Below are 18164 nucleotides of genomic sequence, written 5' to 3'. Positions count from 1 at the left end.
TGTTCACTGCTTGGAACTGGAGCAAGGAATGTCAAGCTGCTGCTGGTTGTCATATACTGAGCTCTTTGCAATTATGAAGAATGGTTAGGCAAAGTACTTTCCCTCAATCGCTCTCCGCATTGCAGCGGGGGGAAGCCAACGGAACACAGAGCCATTTCTCTCACTTACGAAAGGATTTTTTCCCCAGCAGCTTGATTGCAGAAACGAGGAGTGGATATACAAGGCGACATTGCGCTCCTCTCTTCTCCCTAGCTTCTTTACAACTGCTTGTATCAAAACAACTGCAAACCCTACTGAACCATAAACAATGCTTGCGCCAACCACATTAGGATGGATATGTGGAGGAAGCTGTTCCCCTCTCAATGCACGTTGGACATCTCTGGATTGAGTTGGCGGCAGGGGGAGGAATAGAAGAGTGTGCGAGATGTATGTGTCTCTGTTAACAATATTATTACCGTAGTAGTGTTTATCCCCTAGAAGTGAGAAGGCAGAATATCACAGTGTGTGTGTGTATGGATAAAAAAGTTGTGTGCCACCCCCAGCCTCTGCAAGATTCCTGGGGGTTCCAGGCACTCACCCAGTGTCTGCGTTGCTTTAGAGAATTGAGACACAGCGGAGATGGTCATAGCTTTAAGAAATATGGATTTATTCACCTATTTACACCTTCAGTCTGCATGGAGGGAGTCCAGATCATAAAGTATGGTCAAGAGGGGCTTGTACCACCACAGCAGTGGAGCCAGCCTTCAGCCAGCCTGCCCAAGATGGATTCCTTCCTTCTCTTTCCTCCTCCTCCTCCTCCGAATACCCTGCTTAAAAACTCTCTTTTCCTGTCACCTCACACCCAGCTACCCTGGCAACCTTCCAACCCCCGTTTCTGTTCACACCACCACAGCAAGGCCGAGAAGTGGGTCTTGTCATCTGGTCAGCCCAAGAGCTCCAAACACACTGCCCAGGCTTGCGTCCAGAAGAGATTCACTTTGGTGCTGCTAATGCAGCGATTTTATTTCACCCCTGCAGGTGCACTACATCGTCTCTCAAGACGGAAAGGTGACAACCACAATATGTACCGGTATGCACTTTTGTGTGTGTGTGTGTGTGTGTGTGTGTGTGTGTAAAACCAGCTTCCAGACAGAGAAAAAAATCCGAATGAAGACAGCTTTTCATTTAAAGAGTCCTCCTTGTACCACAGACACCTGGGACATGAAAGAAGATCACACCACCTCTCTTAGCCCCCTCAGCAGGCAAGCAGAAAGTTGCCAGCAGTTGCAAGGAAGGGGTGCTGTGAAGAGTCCTAGAGCCATCAAGAAGGCATTGCGCTCTCTTCTCTACTTCAAGTACATCTGAATCTCCCTCAAGTACACCTGAGCCTCAACCAGGGCCAGGGCCTTTTCAACACTGGCTCTGGCCTGGTGGAATGCTCTGTCTCTTGAGACCAGGACCCCGCGGGATCTGATTTCTTTCCGCAGGTCCTGTAAGACAGAGTTGTTCCGCCTTGCCTTTGGCTTGGAATTGGCCTGATCCACTCCCCCTCTTTCCTTTTCCTTCTGTGATGGAACCCCTATTTGGGGACTTCCCTGGCTTTTTTTTCCTGGCCCACGTAGGACCAGTCTGGATAGTTGGCCTTGGTGAAGATTTGACGCCCCTCCCCCCCAAAAAACCAATTTGATTCTGGGCTTCCACTGAAATGAGGCTGCATTTTAAGTTGTATTTTAATCCTGTTTTTAAGTTGTATTTTAATCAATTGTTTTTATACCTGATGTTACCCACCCTGAGCCTGGTCTTGGCCGGGGAGGGCGGTTGTAAAAATAAAATTACTATTATTTATTATTACTATTACTGCACCTCCTAAAACAGGTGGCTTTGCAGATATTGCTGGGACTACAACTCCCATAATCCCCAACCACTGGCCTGGGAGGTGGAGGGAGTTCGAATTTCAATAGCACCTGAAGGACTACAGGTTAGCCACCCCTCCCTGGTACTGCAAAGGCACACCCCAACCTTGAGGGCAGTGAGCATTTTTCACCAAATGCAAGTAAGATCGTACAGAAAAAGACAGACAAAAGCTCTGATCTAAACAACACGGCCTCCAGCTTTTTAAAAATATTTTCTTCAAATTTAAAAACTGCTTGGCAATATTACTGACAAAACACAGGAATGTTACTTCAGATGTCAGTGAATCCTTGAAGAAAAAAAAGAGAGAGCAGCTTTTTGTACACTGTTTGGGCTCTGACAGGAAGTGGGTGAGCAACATGGCAGTACAGCTGAAGACCACATTAAAGCAAGTGCAGGGGGTCTGGGTATTTGTCTTGCTTCCTCCAGAATCAGTCTTTTCAAACGGGCTTCCAGCGGGTTGCTTTAAAGAAAAATACGGCAGTCCCAAAGGGAAAAGGCCACACGAGAGCTTTGTGTTCCCTCTTCGGTTCCCGTTCGGGACAACAGAGAAAGGAGGCCTTTCAGTAACAGAGTAGACTCAAAACCGCAGGGCAACTTTTGACCCTTGCACAGCGCAGGAACGGTAACAGAAGAAAATCTCTATCCCATGAAGAAAGGTGTCTCTGAGACCAGCCATGATGGGGCGGTGCCTTTAAGAGCTGGCATTTCACTACCAGCCCCCCCCCCCATACACCTTTTAGTCTTGAAACGTACATAGCAAGTTGTCCAGCTATGCCCAAGGCTGGACTCTGCGATGGTGCCATGTCCAGCCACCGTTCTCGGCACACGAGGAAGGCTCACCGACGCCTGAAGGCTCGCGATATTCTCCAGGCGTTGGGCTCTTCGTAGCGGTTATAAAGGGGCTCCAGACGCTGCTGCTTCTTCTGCTTGCTCAGCTTTGTGGGGTCAGAGACCTTGAAGAAGGCAGGGGCGAACTCCACCAGCCAGCGGGGATCGATGGTGGTGACCTCCCGCATATACTCCTTAGTGGTGAGCACCAGCTCATGATACACCACCCTGCAGGGAGAGGACGAGAAAGGGGGACAGGTGAATTAGGCCACCCCTCTCTCCTCACAATGCGGCTCACTCTAAAAACCCTTTCCCCTATGGGCAATATGAAGGCAGATCCCCTACACCAGGCATGGCCAAATGTGGGCCTCTAGCTGTTTTGGGACTACAATTCCCATCATCCCTGACCATTGGGTCCTGTTAGCTAGGGATGATGGGAGTTGTAGTCCCAAAGCAGCTGGAGGGCCAAGTTTGGCCATGCCTGCCCTACACCCAGGGTAACTATAGGGCAGTGTTTCTCGAACTTGGGTTCCCAACTGTTATTGGACTACAACTCCCATCATCCCTGACCACTGGTCCTGCTAGCTAGGGATGTTGGGAGTCGCAGTCCAACAACACCCGGGGACCCAGGCCTGAGAAACACTGCTGTAGGATCAACAAGAACAAGGACATAAATCAAACAGAGCTTGCAGTCTTCAGCAACATGGCAGCTGGTTTGGAATCCACCCCCAAACAAATCTGGCATCGAAATATGACAAGACAAAAGCATGTATATTTCAAAAGGTCTCCAGGTGTGACCGGAGCAAATTCCCACAGGACTAAGATACTGTATATTTATTTTAAATGCATGCCACACTTTTTTTTTTCGTAAAATAAACCTGAGGTGGCTTGCAAAAGTATTCACTCTGCTTGCCAACCTCCCTCTCCCTCCTCCTGTAAGAACCACTTAGACCAGGGGTGGGGAAGCCTTTTGGCTCCCCAAGGCAGAGCCTTATCAGTGTTTGCCTTGCGGACCAAATTTGACCGTTGGGCGTCACCACCCACTTGTCAATTAAGTGACATCGCAACTGGCGTCATGCTTTGAAGAAGCCTCAAAGTTGGGACTTCAAAGCGCTTTTGCAAGGAGCTTGAAGGTCTCGAATTCAGGACTTCAAAGCCTAGCAAAACAAAGTGGGTATATGCAAGGGATGAAGTTCCCTTGCACACCTGAATCAAGCTGGATTGATTTCCCTTCGTACCAGCTAATGTGTGTGTGTGTGTGTGTGTGTGTGTGTGTGTGAATCCTACTTAGCATCTCCCTTCCAATAATTTAGGGTGTGGGCAATGGAGGTGTCAAAGTTTTCCCTTGCCCCACCAGCCAGTGCTTTGCAGGGAGAGAGCTTGCTTTGGGTGTGCATGCCACTTCCCAGGAGGGTAGTCAAATCGAGTCTTTTGCAAGCCTCCCTGTGTGATTCTGTTCAACAGTAAATGAGGTTACCCCACCAGGCTAAGCCCATGAGCTCCCCCTTAACTTTCAACTGTGTCATACAAACATCCCTTTTTCTTGGTAGAAACAATGATTCCCAGCCTCCTTACCATTCAGGCTGGCGGTTGAAGAGGGCGCTTGATGGGTGGATGTAGACGACCTGCTGGTCAATCAAGGTCCGGTAGCCCTCCTGGGGATCCTTCTTGGCGGCATTCCGGAAGAAACCGCTGCAAATGGCTTTCTGGACGCGTACAGTTGCTTTTCCACATGACACTACGTCCAGCTTATGCCTGTCCAACCAGAGGAGTGGTGGAAGAATTTAGAATAGAAGCTTCGGTTGATGCAAACCCAGGCTGCCCTACACTACACCCAAGTCCACACACACACACACTCCACAGCTAAAACTTCCCCAGGGAAAGCGCTCTGCTCGAAAGAGAGTTTTGCCCAGCTCAAAAACTCACGTTCAACTTTTTGAAATTAGATTATCTTCATCGGGTCTACTATTTCTGCCGCTCTAGTGCTTAGCGGTCGGGCGCAGGTGGAATAAGTTAAGTATTGCCTCCTACCATGAGCACATTCCTAACTAATTAAGACTAGGGCTGGGCAATGTCTGGCTGCGTGTTTGCCTCCTCATGAGCAAGCGAGGCGGCTAGTCTCTGTCCTCCTGAGTGACCAATGGGGAGGAAAGAGACCGGCCCGCTTGCTAGCTCAGAGACAAACTCGCAGCCAGGCAGGCAGTCGGGAAAGCAGGCAATTTGAGCTGACAATACATCATGGCACTGCCAGCACAGCGCAGGTAGGTAGGCAGGTAGGTGTGCTGGCGGTGGCCGGGAAGCTGCGATGTATTGCCAGCTCAAAAAGTCTGAAACAGGCATTGTGATCTGAATGTCATAAGGGTTTTGGATGATGAACTGAAAACCGGCCAGCTCTAATTAAGACTCTGGCTGATATGCCTTTGGGAGCACTGACACACAGAATGGATGCTTCCCCTGTTGTCTCCCCCGCCCCAAGGAAGCAATAGAAGAATAAATTAAAATACAATTAAAAAATCCATATGAGCACTGAACGTAATGGATGTCCCGGCTCCCATCTTCAACCACAAATCCACCGGCGAGCTGCAGACCACCTGAATGAAGTTCATGGATCACTGGTCCTTGACAGTTTGGGAACCTCCTGTTCTAGCACAATTCTCTTGTCTGTGGCCAGACCCTCACCTGTCCATGATGCCCAGCATCTGTTTACGAATATCCTGGGCACGGCGCAGCGAGCGGGCTTGGATGAAGTTTTCATAGCACCAGGGATTGGAGAACTTGTTGTTCTTCCAGGAGTTGTACACGGCCAGAAGCGTGAGGTGGTCCCCTTCCGTCTGGTGAAACTTGGCTTTCTTCTGGTCAGCGAGTGCTTGCTTGTCCTACACACACACCAGCAAAACAAGAAGTCAGTTTTCTCCAGCAGCCACCCTGCCATCAGGGAACATCAGAAGAACATGGGCAGAACTCTGGCTTATAAGGAATCGGTTTCTGGAGGAGCCAATATATTTTACCTAAAATTTACAAAATTGCAACAAGTGCATGCACAAAATGGTAGTACTGTATCTATGCAGGTCACCTAGAAATAAGGCACAATCGCAAATATTTTTAACAGCATTTACAGTCATACCTTGGAAGTTGAACGGAATCCGTTCCGGAAGTCCGTTTGACTTCCAAAACGTTCGGAAAACAAAGCACGGCTTCCGATTGGCTGCAGGAAGCACCTGCAGCCAATCGGAAGCCCTGTCAGACGTTCGGGTTCCAAAGAACGTTTGCAAACTGGAACACTCACTTCCAGGTTTGCGGTGTTCAGGAGCCAAAACGTCTGAATACCAAGGTGTTCGGTATCCAAGGTACAACTGTATAGCCTTTGAGCAGATAATTTAAACTCATCACATGATCTTCTGTGGTCATTATTTGTTATTCCACTATTTGAAGGGGCTGGTGTTACCAAGGGATTTGTGTTAATGTTTCTGGACAGATAACAGACAGGCTGGGGGGGTGGGGGAAGAAGAGGAGTGGTTTGCCTTCTATTACATTGGTTCAATTACTTGTGCAAATTGAACACACAAACTGTTTATATATATGTGTGTATTTCAACACCACGTTTTGATTTTCATCTCTAGTTTATGAAGCAATTCAAGGCTGGCTGGCTCATGACACAAACTGAACAAAAGCTGCACATTTTATTGGACATCAGCTCAGCTGCAAGGGGCCACTGCCTATACTCCTTCTTTTTGACATCATTTTAGACTCTAAAATGGGCCTCTGGCCCTCCAAATGTTGCAGAAATACAACTCCCATCAGCCCCCAACAAGTATAGCCAATGGCCAGGGAAGATGGGAGATGTAGTTTAGCAATACCTGGAGGGCCAAAGGCCCCCCACACCTGCTCTAGAGTCAGGCACCTGACCTGCTGAACTATCTGCTAAGTATGGGACGGACTATATCAAATAATGGTCAAGTATTTAAAACATCCGCTTATTACAAACGTTAACACAAGGGAGTCAATGATAATTCAACATTAGTGAGCAGGGAATCAATCACAGCTAACTGATGCATCAACCCCGCGCACTTCCTAGTGTGCCCGATCTACATCTTCTTCTTCTTGTTGATTTTTGTTATTTTGAATTTACTGACATGCTCTGTTGTTTTGTACATTTGGCATTTCCAATGTTCTCCCTTTTTAACGTTTTGAAGGGTTGTCGCAAGCCACTTTGAGCACAACTCGTAGTGGAAAAGCGGCACGTAAAGTCAAGGTATTAACCCATTTTACCAAAACAAGGAGCTGATGCCGGGTAACTCTAGCTGCGCAAAGTGGATCCGTGACAGGGAAGAACTGCAGTCTCCCACATCTAGATCCGATTCACTACCCACCAGACCAGCACACCCCATGTTCTTTTCCTCTTCCCTAGCACTAGCCCAGCTGCGACCAGAGCCAGGCTGCCTTGAGAGCCCAATCCCCCCAAACATGCCCATTTACCTTGGGTCTGTAGAAGACGTTCTGCACCGACAGCATGGAGACGATGGTGAGCATTTCCTCGCTGCACCCCAGGTGCACCGACATGATGAGCATCTTGCACAGCATGGGCTCCAGGGGGAACTCGGCCATCTGTCGGGAAGGAAGGGAACGGCATTCACATCTGGTTATTTCTTCGAATCTGTGCAGCCTCCCCAAGCAGTGGCAGACAACCTGATTGCAGCAAACCACTGAAATTTCTGGAATGCCCCAAGAACTTGCACACACAGTTCAACACTCCCTTTTTGATTTTCATTTCTACCTTATGGAGCTACCTTATGGAGCTATCATAACTGAAGCTCTTCCTTCCCAGAGATGCTTCCTAGAGCATACCAGGCAAATCCAGGGCTATGGACCTCTAACCATCTGCACAGGGAGCTTTCCTCCACCCGCCCAAAGTCAGGGCAGGGCACGTTCTGTGCATCTGGTCACGAGGGTTTAGCACACCCGCAATGGATTTCAGGAATCTGGAAAGCTCAGCCAGCTTGTTTTCTCCTTTTGTAAAACAAGTTTCTAGTTCTTATGGGTGAGAAATTAGAAATATGTATCATCTCTCTTTTGTATCTGGTACAATCTCACGGAGAAAGGCCGAGCAGAGCTTTCCAGATCACTGGGGTAGGGAGAAAAGTGTTTCCAACACCCTCTGTGGCTCCTTCTCCTGGCCTATTTCCACAATTTCTAGATCTACATTGGCTCACAGTACATTTCCGAGCACAATTCAAAGTGTTGGTGCTGACCTTTAGCCCTAAACAGCTTCGGTCCTGTATACCTGAAGGTGTGTCTCCACCCCCATCGTTCAGCCCAGACACGGAGGTCCAGCTCCAAGGGCCTTCTGGTGGTTCCCTCACTGCGAGAAGCGAGGTTACAGGGAACCAGGCGGAAGGCCTTCTTGGTAGTGGCACCCGCCCTGTGGAAGGCCCTCCCATCAGATGCCAAGGAGATAAATAACTATACAACTTTTAGAAGACAGCCGTGTATCTGGAAGTTGTTTTTTTTTAATGTGTGATGTTTTAATTTGCTGGAAGCAACCCAGTCAGATGGGCGGCATATAAATAATTGCAATCAAAATCCCACAATTTTAATGCAGTAACAAACAAGGAGCAGCAGTAAATGTAAGCAGACTCGAGTTGCTTATTCTAGCTGCAAACACTAGGTTCTACACGCGACGTTTCCCAAAGATTCCCTGAGCTTGGATATCCCTTCCATCAACCCCCCCCCCAAAAGCCACGAGACCTGAACAGCGCAGGGCCTACCCGGCGTCCCAGTCGGGTGAGCAGCCCCTCGTCATCCAGGGCGCCCAGAGTATACAGCTGCTCCATTGCGGTGATCAGAGTTTCCATTGGCGGGGCATCCATGAAATCAAAGGAGAGCAGGTCGTTGATTCCCATAGCCTGTGTGTGCGCACGTGAGAGAGAGGGAGGAGAGAACATGAGGTGTGCTGTAGATAAAAAAGGCAATGGGAGCTCACTCCGTCGCGGGGATTCGAACCGCCGACATTCTGATCAGCAAGCTCAAGAGGCTCAGTGGTTTAGAGCACGCCTTGTAGAAACATCTTCCACTGCCCTGACCCAAACGAAAAGAACGCAGCTCAAATGCTACGAGCGGAAGGAAGGTTCATTTTACAAGGTAGCCACAAAGATACTCTGCAAGGTTTTTCTCGAGATAAGAGACCAGTCATAAGAGACCAGCTGCTGCGCCTACCTTAAGGGACAGCACAGTGCTAGCCAAGTTGGTCCTCTGGATCTCAGGCACGTTGGTGGTGAGCATCTCATCGCGGTAGGCCCGCTCCGTGTACAGCCGGTAGCACTTGCCTGGCCCTGTTCTCCCAGCCCTCCCAGCTCGCTGCTTGGCTTGGGCCTGCGGGAATCATAGATGAGAAACCAGGTCAGCGAATTACTTTCTTTCCCCCCCTTTTTCCTATAATTTTTATTAGATTTTCTGTTCTACATTTTAGAATATTCATTTAAGCAACCTTAAAATATCAATGCCTTCCCTTCTTCTCTTTCCATGGTTCATTTCGCAGAACGTAAATCCCTGCATATTTTATATAAACTAAACCGTTCAGTATTCCATTATTACATCCATCAAAACTATTTACACTGTTGAATTTATCTTAATGCTGCTCACGTTTTCAAATATACACAATTTCCCCCCCATATATTCAATAAACATTTTCCGATCTTCTCTAAACGTATGTTCTTCTTGTTCTCTTATTCTATATGTTAGGTCTGCAAGCTGCACATATTCCATCAGTTTAAGTTGCTGTTGTAAAAATTTTGCAGAGCTACACGGCCCTAGAATTAAGTGGATCCTCGACCCAGGAAGAGTCCAGGTATCCTGGCAAGCAGACAAAGTTTAAGCGTCTCCTGCCCACCAAATAACAGAGACCAAACCAGGACGTGCGAAGCAAGGCACTTTTATTTTTGCTGTTGCAACAGGGTCCTTCCTCTCACACAGGAGAACAAGGAAGGAACCCCAAACAAAGATGTCTTGTCCTTAAAAAGAGATTTGAAATTGGTTTCAGCCCACCCCCCAGAAGCATCATCCATATGTCACAGAAGGGGTGTAGCCCAAGACCCCTCTCCCTAGATTCATCATAGGTACATCATGAAAGGGGAGGTCTGGTGGCAGTAATCTGAGCATCCTGGACCCTGCCCCCTGCCCCCAAAACCTAATCAACAAAATTGAGAGATATTTACATTTCCCTGTTTCCCAGCCAAGTTAATCACACCCTTTTGTCTGGCAGTCAGGTATCAGGATGCCAGGGATTATCACTTTAATTCCTGAGACAATGAGAAGGTTCCCCCCACCCCACTTCTTCCTTGCAGAGGAACACCTGGTCAGAGAGAGTCAAAATGGTGTCAGTCAGGCCTGTTTTCCTGTGCTGCTTCAGACATGTTTCTGTACATTCATGTACATGTTTTATGAACAATTATTATATATATATATATGACCTCAAAATTCTTATAACATTGCCATTCTTCTTTAGTTGGGATTTCGCTCGTTATCCATTTTGGGGCTAACAGAACACGGGCTGCGTTAGTGGCATGCATAAATAACCTTTTTTGACACCTGGGAATGTCCGTCTGAATGATCCCCAACAAGAAGGACCCTGGTTGTGTTTTTTGGGGGGAAAGTACTTTTAAACATTTTTATCATTTCATTATGAATTATTTCCCAGCGAATTACTTTCGACTGCCCCTTTAGCCCCAGGGAACTATAGCTGCAGTACAGAGTATGGAAACCACACCATCGCAGGTCTTGCAGGCCCAAGGCAGGTGGGAGAAAACGTGAAGGAAGATAGAAAACTTCTATGCTTTGATGGTGTTTCCTGCTTGGCAGGGGTTTGGACTGGATGGCCCTTGTGGTCTCTTCCAACTCTATGATTCTATGAAACATGGTTAGCAGTGGAGCAGCCCAGAGGGAAGTGAGGGGCAGATGGGGCTCGTCATCCTGGGAAGGCAGCCCATATTAGAGAAGAGAGACTCAGATCCTAAACCTCCCCTGCCTTGTGGGAATATCTTCAGGAGGAGAAATGGCTAAGGAGTGAATCCTATACAAATCCACAGTGGAGTCCCTAAGATGGTTGGATGGCTCCTTGTACGCCTCCTTCCGGCAGCTCCTGCAGCCAAGCTGGTGCCAAACGTATTGCTCTGCTTTCCTTTGGACCACATCAGCGAGGCCGAAAGGGGTATGTGTGTCTTGTCGTCTGGGCAGCCCAGGACCTCCATACACACTGCCTAGGCTTCTGCACTGTGGAAGGTCACTTCGGTGTTGCTAACGCAGCAGTTTGACTTCAGCCCTGGAGGCGCACTCCACTGTCTCTCAAGACAGACAGGTGCCAACCACAGCCAGCCCAGTTGTGACAGAGGAATATGAACCAGGAGCAAATCTGGTTTTTAGCTTAGTGTTGGTTTCAATTATTTTTCTAAGGTGTGAAATGGTTGCTTTTTAACTGGGTTTCCCTGATCATTTTATGGTTTTGTTCTTTTTGCAAACCACTTCGGGGTTGTTGTTTTTTGCAGTGAAGTGCTATGCCATTTTTAAAAATACATAAAAATAAGTAAATAGGGAAATGCGGCAAAAGGTACAACAACATCTCTGTGGAACTAAGGGAGGCTCCTTAGGGGATCCAAGGATGCTCCGCACAAACACAGAACTCAGCATCCTAAAAATCAAAAAAATCGTTTTTGAGCAAGCAAGCATGTTTCTAGGCCTTAGATTTGGAAGTGTGTGGTCATTCCACAAAATCTCAGAAGTGGGGAAGACAGACAGACAGACAGACAGACAGACAGACAGACACACACACACACACACACCTGCATGTTGGGGGTTGTGGCCAAGTCTCAGCAAGAGTTACTCGGAAGCAGAAAACATTCAAATTTCAGAATTCATGCAGCCTCCAAATTCAGCTACCATTGGAGTAGTAGAGCATGGGTAGGCAAACTAAGGACTGGGGCCCAGATATGGCCCAAACACTTTATCAATCCGTCCCGCAGATGGTCCAGAAATCAGCGTATTTTTACATGAGTAGAATGTGCCCTTTTATTTAAAATGCATCTCTGGGTTATTTGTGGAGCCTGCCTGGTGTTTTTACATGAACAGAATGTGTCCTTTTATTTAAAATGCATCTCTGGGTTATTTGTGGGACATAGGAATTTGTTCACCCCCCCCAAATATAGTCCGGCCCCCACAAGGTCTGAGGAACAGTGGGCCGGCTCCCTGTTGAAAAAAGTTTGCTGACCCCTGGAGTAGAGTATGGAAAAGAGAATACAAAAGACAAGAGGGGGGCATTCACTGATTAGGGAACATATCTAGAGTGCCATAAAAAGGAGCAAATAACTCCTGAAGTTTATTTTTATTTGTGGAAGGTGTCTTGGTGACAGGGAGCGTCTGCTCCTGCCATACTAGGATAGGACATCCCTATTCACCTAATAGCACAAGCAGACAAATAATTTTCTTCTCCATACTTCATAGGGCTGAGCAAGAGAAATCCATCACATCAGCCAACAGAAATTCTTCTATCTCCTACGGAGCCCATTTGCAGACTTTGTGTAGAACAGCCACCCAGCCACGTACCTGAGAAATAGGTGTCACAACCAGCTGGTCAATTCCTGTCTTTGAGTTGTATACTTTCTGCTTCACAAACCCGGGGTCCACCACGTAATAGATGCCGTCAATTGTGAGCGAAGTTTCAGCGATGTTCGTGGCAATGACCACCTAGAGAGGACAAAAGGGACAGGCATGCAGCCTGGGTCAGACAGCATGCTAAGGAGGAGGTGGCAAAAGCCTCCACAGACTAGTCCAGAAGGGAACTTTCACAGGAATCGTATTAAGAGGAGGGCAGCTACCTTTCGACTCCCTGGGGGAGCTGGGTCAAAGATGCGAGTCTGCATCTCGCTAGGCAGCGCCGAGTAGACGGGCAAGATGATCAGCTCAGGGACATCAGGACCCAGGGATTTCATCCGCTCATAAAGGATCTCGCAGGCCGTGTCGATCTCCTCCTGGCCAGTCAAAAACACCAGGATGTCTCCTGCAGAAGAGAAAAACGGAAAACGGTTCCTCCGATTAGCTCCACCCGCAGGCAGGCCAGGGCACAACATTTGCAACTTCAGGAACAGATAAAAAGTATGAAATTGGCCAGTTTTCACAAACTCAGCTTCGTTTAAATTGATGGGAGAGCAAACTTCTGGTCCTTACGGCTGTGAAAGCAAGCTTGAAAATTTGTGGTCAGGTGGGTGCCAAACTGACAGCTTTGCGTGATTTGCTGTGCCTGAAGGAGAAGGGTTCGGGAGGCAAGTGAAGCATAAACAGAGGACTGTACCAGTCTGGTGATCACTCGTAGCTGAGTAAGATTGTCTTCCACGAACACGGGCTTAACAGGGAGTCCATAAATGACTGTAGAGTAGTACGGTATGGGGAAATGTAGATTCTCGTTTGCAAGATGGGTGCACATAGGAGGGTAGTGTGCTACAGATCTGGGATAGCTCAGCTGGTAGAGCATGAAGCTCTTAATCTCAGGGTCGTGGGTTCGAGTCCCACATTGAGCAAAAGATTCTTGCATTACCCTCGTGGCCCCTTCGAACTCTACAATTCTATTACTCTAGGATACCCAGCATCAAAGGTTTCTTCTTGTTGCCCAGTGAAGAGTAGCAGACTACCCCACTCTCATAGCAGGTCTATTCAGATGAGATACACCTTTAAAGTGTCTGTCAACTTTTTTTTTAAGAACTCCAAAAACAAAACTGATGAACAGAAAAGAGAGAACTTAAACATCAGCTAGCCCAAGCCAGCCACCCTAGGTAAAAAAAGGGCAAAGGACTCCTGGACGGTTAAGTCCAGCCAAAGGCGACCGTAACAGCCCAGAAATCCTGGATCAGATTTATCAAAATGTTTGTGCACAGACAGCTTTCCAGGTCATGTGGCCAGCATGACTAAGCCGCTTCTGGCACAAAGGAACACCGTGATGGAAATCAGAGCGCATGGAAACACCATTTACCTTCCTGCTGCAGCAGTACCTATTTATCTACTTGAACTGGTGTGCTTTCAAACTGCTAGGCTGGCAGAAGCTGGGACAGAGCAACGGGAGCTCACCCTGTTGCAGGGATTTGAACCGCCGACCCTCTGATCGGCAAGCCTAAGAGGCTTGGTGGTTTAGACCACAGGGCCACCTTGGAAGCTGCAGGAGTGCTCTATGATTACTGCATGGGACTGAAAGCCTTTCATCCTCCGACATGAAGCAGCCTTCGAGGTGAGCACCAACATTCCATGCCTTACCTGGTGGCTCTGTCAAGTGGATCTGCATGACTGTGATCAGGCTGGCATCCAGGTAATCTGTCTCTGGCTCCTTAGTATAGAGAATCTCCACCGGGTACGTCCTGCCCGGGATGGTAAAGATGGGAGCCTCGTAGAAGTACTGGGAGAACTTAACCGCGTCCAAGGTGGCTGACGTCACTATCAACTTCATGTCTTGCCTCTTCTGAACCGTCTGCAGGAGAGAAGTTGGCATAGCATGTTCAGTAGAGGGAAAAAGGTACACAGCAACACAAGCCATGAGGGGGCAACAGCCCTGGCTGGCAGCCAGACTAATACAAGGACCAGTCAAGAACTAGGGCCCAGGACAGACAGGCTTTTGTCTTATTTTCTGAGCACAGGGTTACACAGTGGAGAATCCTTATCCTTGTTAATAAAGCCTTTCATCATTGGGAAATCTATAAATATATAAATGTAAAAATCGTGAAAGTGTGGGCTCCACTTTTCTCCGTAACCGCTTGACCGATCGTCCTGAAATTTTGACACAATGATCCAGCCCACTCCCCGAGTGTTCCTAGGAAGAAAAAAAACCCTCAGAACTCACACCTGCGCAGGTACAGACCTCTTTTTCAACAAAGTAAAACAGCGCCCTCAAGTGCATTTCCTCCCACAGTACACCCCCTCCCTTCCTGTGAAATCTACACCACACCCACAAACCCCGCCTCCACCACAAGATCCACCACTCACATCCATCCATCCGGCAGAGGTATTGAAGATCGCAGCAGAACTGAAAACAGGCCTTTTGCAGCAACAAGGCCCAACATTGCCAAGTGGCGGTAGGGGCCTGCCTGGGGGGGGGGATGGGGGCCCGAATAGAGGGCAGGGATAGGTAAAGGGTCACAACAGGGTGGGGGGAGACACAGGGATGAAACCTGCCCTCTCCACAGTATGTCGCCTCGGCTTAGGGGGACTCTGAGGCTCAGGGGGATCTGAAGGGGGGGCTATTACCCTCCATCTCACAGACTAACGCACAGCAACGCGTGCTGGGCAGCTAGTGATATATAATTAAATGAAAAAAGTTCGAAAAACTTTTGTTAAAAAACCAGAAGATTTTTTATTAGGAATTATAGGTACCGAGACTCCAAAGGACCAGAGGAAATTGCTCATGTATGCTACAACGGCTGCCAGGATGTTACTAGCCTAGAGATGGAAGGAAGAAACAACCCTGACCAGAAAAGAATGGCAAACCAAGTTGATGGACTATGCCGAAATGGCAAAACTAACTGGGAAGCTCGGGAATTAAGAAGACAAGAAATTTAAAGAATGGGAAATACAAAATCATTGTAAACAGGTCAACACATTACCAGGATTTTAAATACACTTGTAATGTAACAGAATGTATAGATAACTTAGGAAGATGAAAAATTGGAGAAGTATTGATACGCAGTTGAAAATAGAACTAAAAGGACCCATGGAAGAGATGGGGGGAAGTCAGGAGATTCAGGGTAATCGCGATATTTGGATTTCGTATTGTGTTTCGTTGTATGTTTTTATTTTTGAAAATCAAATTGAAAAGATTATAAAAATAAAATAAATCCTTTCGTCAATTGCTCTTTTCTAATTCATTGTTTTTGGGGGGTGGGGAGGAGAGAGAGATTTGAAAGAGTGGACACCTTTTTCAGGAGACCAAACAGCACATCGGTGTGTATGGTGCGCTCGTGGGCTTCATCCAACATGATGATGGCATACTGCGTCAGATCCGGGTCGATCAGGCACTCTCGCAGCAACATCCCGTCCGTCATATACTTGATCACCGTCTCGGGACTGGTACAGTCCTCAAACCGGATGGTGTAGCCAACCTGCCAGGGAGAGTGGAGCAAAACGATCAGAAGGGGGTGAACGGGCAACATTTCTGCTCTGGTGATTATGTCTTGACTGCCCGCCTGCAAGAAACAACTGCAAATTTCAAGGTGTACGGCAATGCTGGGAACCTCTGGCCTGTGGAATAAATCTGCATTTCCCAAATGGTCTCTTGCCCATTCCATTGTGTTGGCCCTGAGCACAACCTCACATGGCCTTTCCACTACTCCTGCCAGCTTGAGGAAAGTAATCAGTGCAGCTGCCACCATGGAATTGTATGATCTGCCACTTCTGGCACATTGCAGGGTCAACCCACAAAGCACAGCACATCTTACCTCCTGTCCCAGGCAACAGCCAAACTCCTCTGATACCCGCTTGGCCACGGACATGGCAGCCACTCGGCGAGGCTGGGTGCAGCCAATCTTCCCGCGGGTGGTGTAGCCAGCCTCAGCAAGGTACTGCGTGATTTGCGTGGTTTTCCCGGAGCCAGTCTCCCCGATGACTATCAGGATCTGGTTATCGTGAACAGCCTAGAAACAGAGAAGCCATTGGAAACAGAGAAGCCACCTTCAGTGTTCAAAGGTACTCAAATCTCTTCCACCTGCTATTCTTGTCCGTTGGTCTCCGTGAACATTACGTCCAATAGGGAAGTGTGTGCTGCTCTTTGTCTGCATGAATCGGTTTTTCTTTTTAAAACAAGCCGCAAGTTCTCACGCTACAGAAAGGGGCTTAAAAATCTGCATGGATGCAATAGCACGGCAGGTGGAAAAATGGTTTCCCCGAACAGAAATTCTTGCAGGTACCACAGAACCCGATAAATCCAAATTCCAGAGCTTTCTGCTGAAGTGTACGGTTCTTAGTGTTATTCAAGAAAGAACTCAAATTGAAAAAGATGCTCAAACGAAATAACGCCTGGGCGGAGTTTCCAGTGACTGAACAGGCACCCCCTCCACACACAATTGCTTTCCATCCTGCCTCTATATAACTAATTCTATCTGGTGTTCTCGAAGTTCCTTACAGGGCAACATCTGGTGGCATACACCCTGCCCAGGTTTTGGACATCCAGAAGAGCAAACCTACATGCAAAGTACATATAGCACATTCACAGTCCTCTCTTTATAAAGTTGATGTTATGCTTCTACAGTTGTACCTCGGAAGACGAACAGAATCCATTCCGGAAGTCCGCTCGACTTCTAAAACATTTGGAAACCAAAGCGTGGCTTCTGATTGGCCACAGGAAGCTCCTGCAGCCAATTGGAAGCCGTGGAAGCTCTACTGATGTTCGGGTTCCAAAGAACGTTTGCAAACTGGGACACTCACTTCCGGGTTTGTGGCGTTTAGGAGCCAAAATGTCCGACTTGCAAGGCGTTCGGGATCCAAAGTATGACTGTATAGTCATACCTCGGTTTTAGTATGCCTCGGTTTGAGTATTTTCAGTTTAAGTACTCCGCGGACCTGCCTGGAACGGATTAATCCACTTTCCATTACTTTCAATGGGAAAGTTCGCTTCAGGTTAAGTACGCTTCAGTTTAAGTACTCTGCGGACCGTCTGGAATGGATTAATCCACTTTCCATTACTTTCAATGGGAAAGTTCGCTTCAGGTTAAGTATGCTTCAGGTTAAGTACAGACTTTGTGTTTGTAAACCGAGGTACCACTGTATTGGCTTCTCGGTCTGTACGACTGCATGATATATTAACCAATTTGTTTTTACTGTTTTATTCTCTGGGTTGTAAGCCACCCTGAATTTCTGATAGAAAGGCAGGGCAGGCAGCTTTAATGAAACATTTGCTAGAGAAGGGCATTCATATATGAAGCTGCATCTCCTCCCAACAATCACAGGTTTACTGTGTTTTCCGCTTGCAGAATTTAATGGGAGAAGAATTGGCAGGAATATAGAAGCTCCTTAGGATTTTGGAACACCTAATCTCCTGTGGAGGCCAAACCGCCTGATATCGGCATGTTGAGATGCTGGACTTGATAGCCCTTCGTTCAATTCCGGACAGCTGTATTCTTCTTCTTCTCAGTCTTACCTGGATGAGCTGATCCTTCAGCCGGTAAATTGGGAGACTTTCCCTCTGCTCTATGATTGACAGCTGAGTTTTTTTCCCGTAAGAGGCTTTATTGCCTCCGAAAGCATGCTTCTTCCACTCTGGGATGTCGTTGGGCATCATGCCGATCCCTCGCATGTTGGCAGCGATTTGTCTCCCATCCACTGGAAAGAGAGGGGGAAATGTACTGGTCCGTATGGCAACATGGAAGGAATAAGAGAGGACTGGCTAGAAAGGGGTGTGAGCACACGGGTTCAAGTAACAGGAC

General features: G+C 47.7%; 1 protein-coding gene across 1 annotated transcript in view; it reads right to left on the bottom strand.

Annotated features, from left to right (window-relative positions):
• Positions 1-625: 625 nt before the first annotated feature.
• The window catches only part of DHX8 (DEAH-box helicase 8), a 31094-nt gene continuing 13555 nt past the window's right edge, over positions 626-18164 (bottom strand). Inside the window, exons 12-23 of the mRNA XM_035136404.3 lie at positions 17879-18060; positions 16182-16376; positions 15660-15845; positions 14011-14221; positions 12585-12766; positions 12313-12453; positions 8935-9090; positions 8487-8624; positions 7198-7326; positions 5401-5597; positions 4297-4476; positions 626-2949 (exon numbers count right to left, since the gene is read on the bottom strand). Coding sequence (XP_034992295.2) covers positions 2730-2949; positions 4297-4476; positions 5401-5597; positions 7198-7326; positions 8487-8624; positions 8935-9090; positions 12313-12453; positions 12585-12766; positions 14011-14221; positions 15660-15845; positions 16182-16376; positions 17879-18060 — 2117 coding nt within the window. The 3' untranslated portion in view covers positions 626-2729. The remainder of the gene's footprint in view (positions 2950-4296; positions 4477-5400; positions 5598-7197; positions 7327-8486; positions 8625-8934; positions 9091-12312; positions 12454-12584; positions 12767-14010; positions 14222-15659; positions 15846-16181; positions 16377-17878; positions 18061-18164) is intronic.

Source organism: Zootoca vivipara, chromosome 12, assembly GCF_965207765.1.
Source record: "Zootoca vivipara chromosome 12, rZooViv2.hap1.1, whole genome shotgun sequence".
NCBI classification, from domain to species: Eukaryota; Metazoa; Chordata; class Lepidosauria; order Squamata; family Lacertidae; genus Zootoca; species Zootoca vivipara.
Note: the sequence above shows the minus strand (reverse complement) of the source record. Positions and strands in the feature narration are given on the sequence as shown.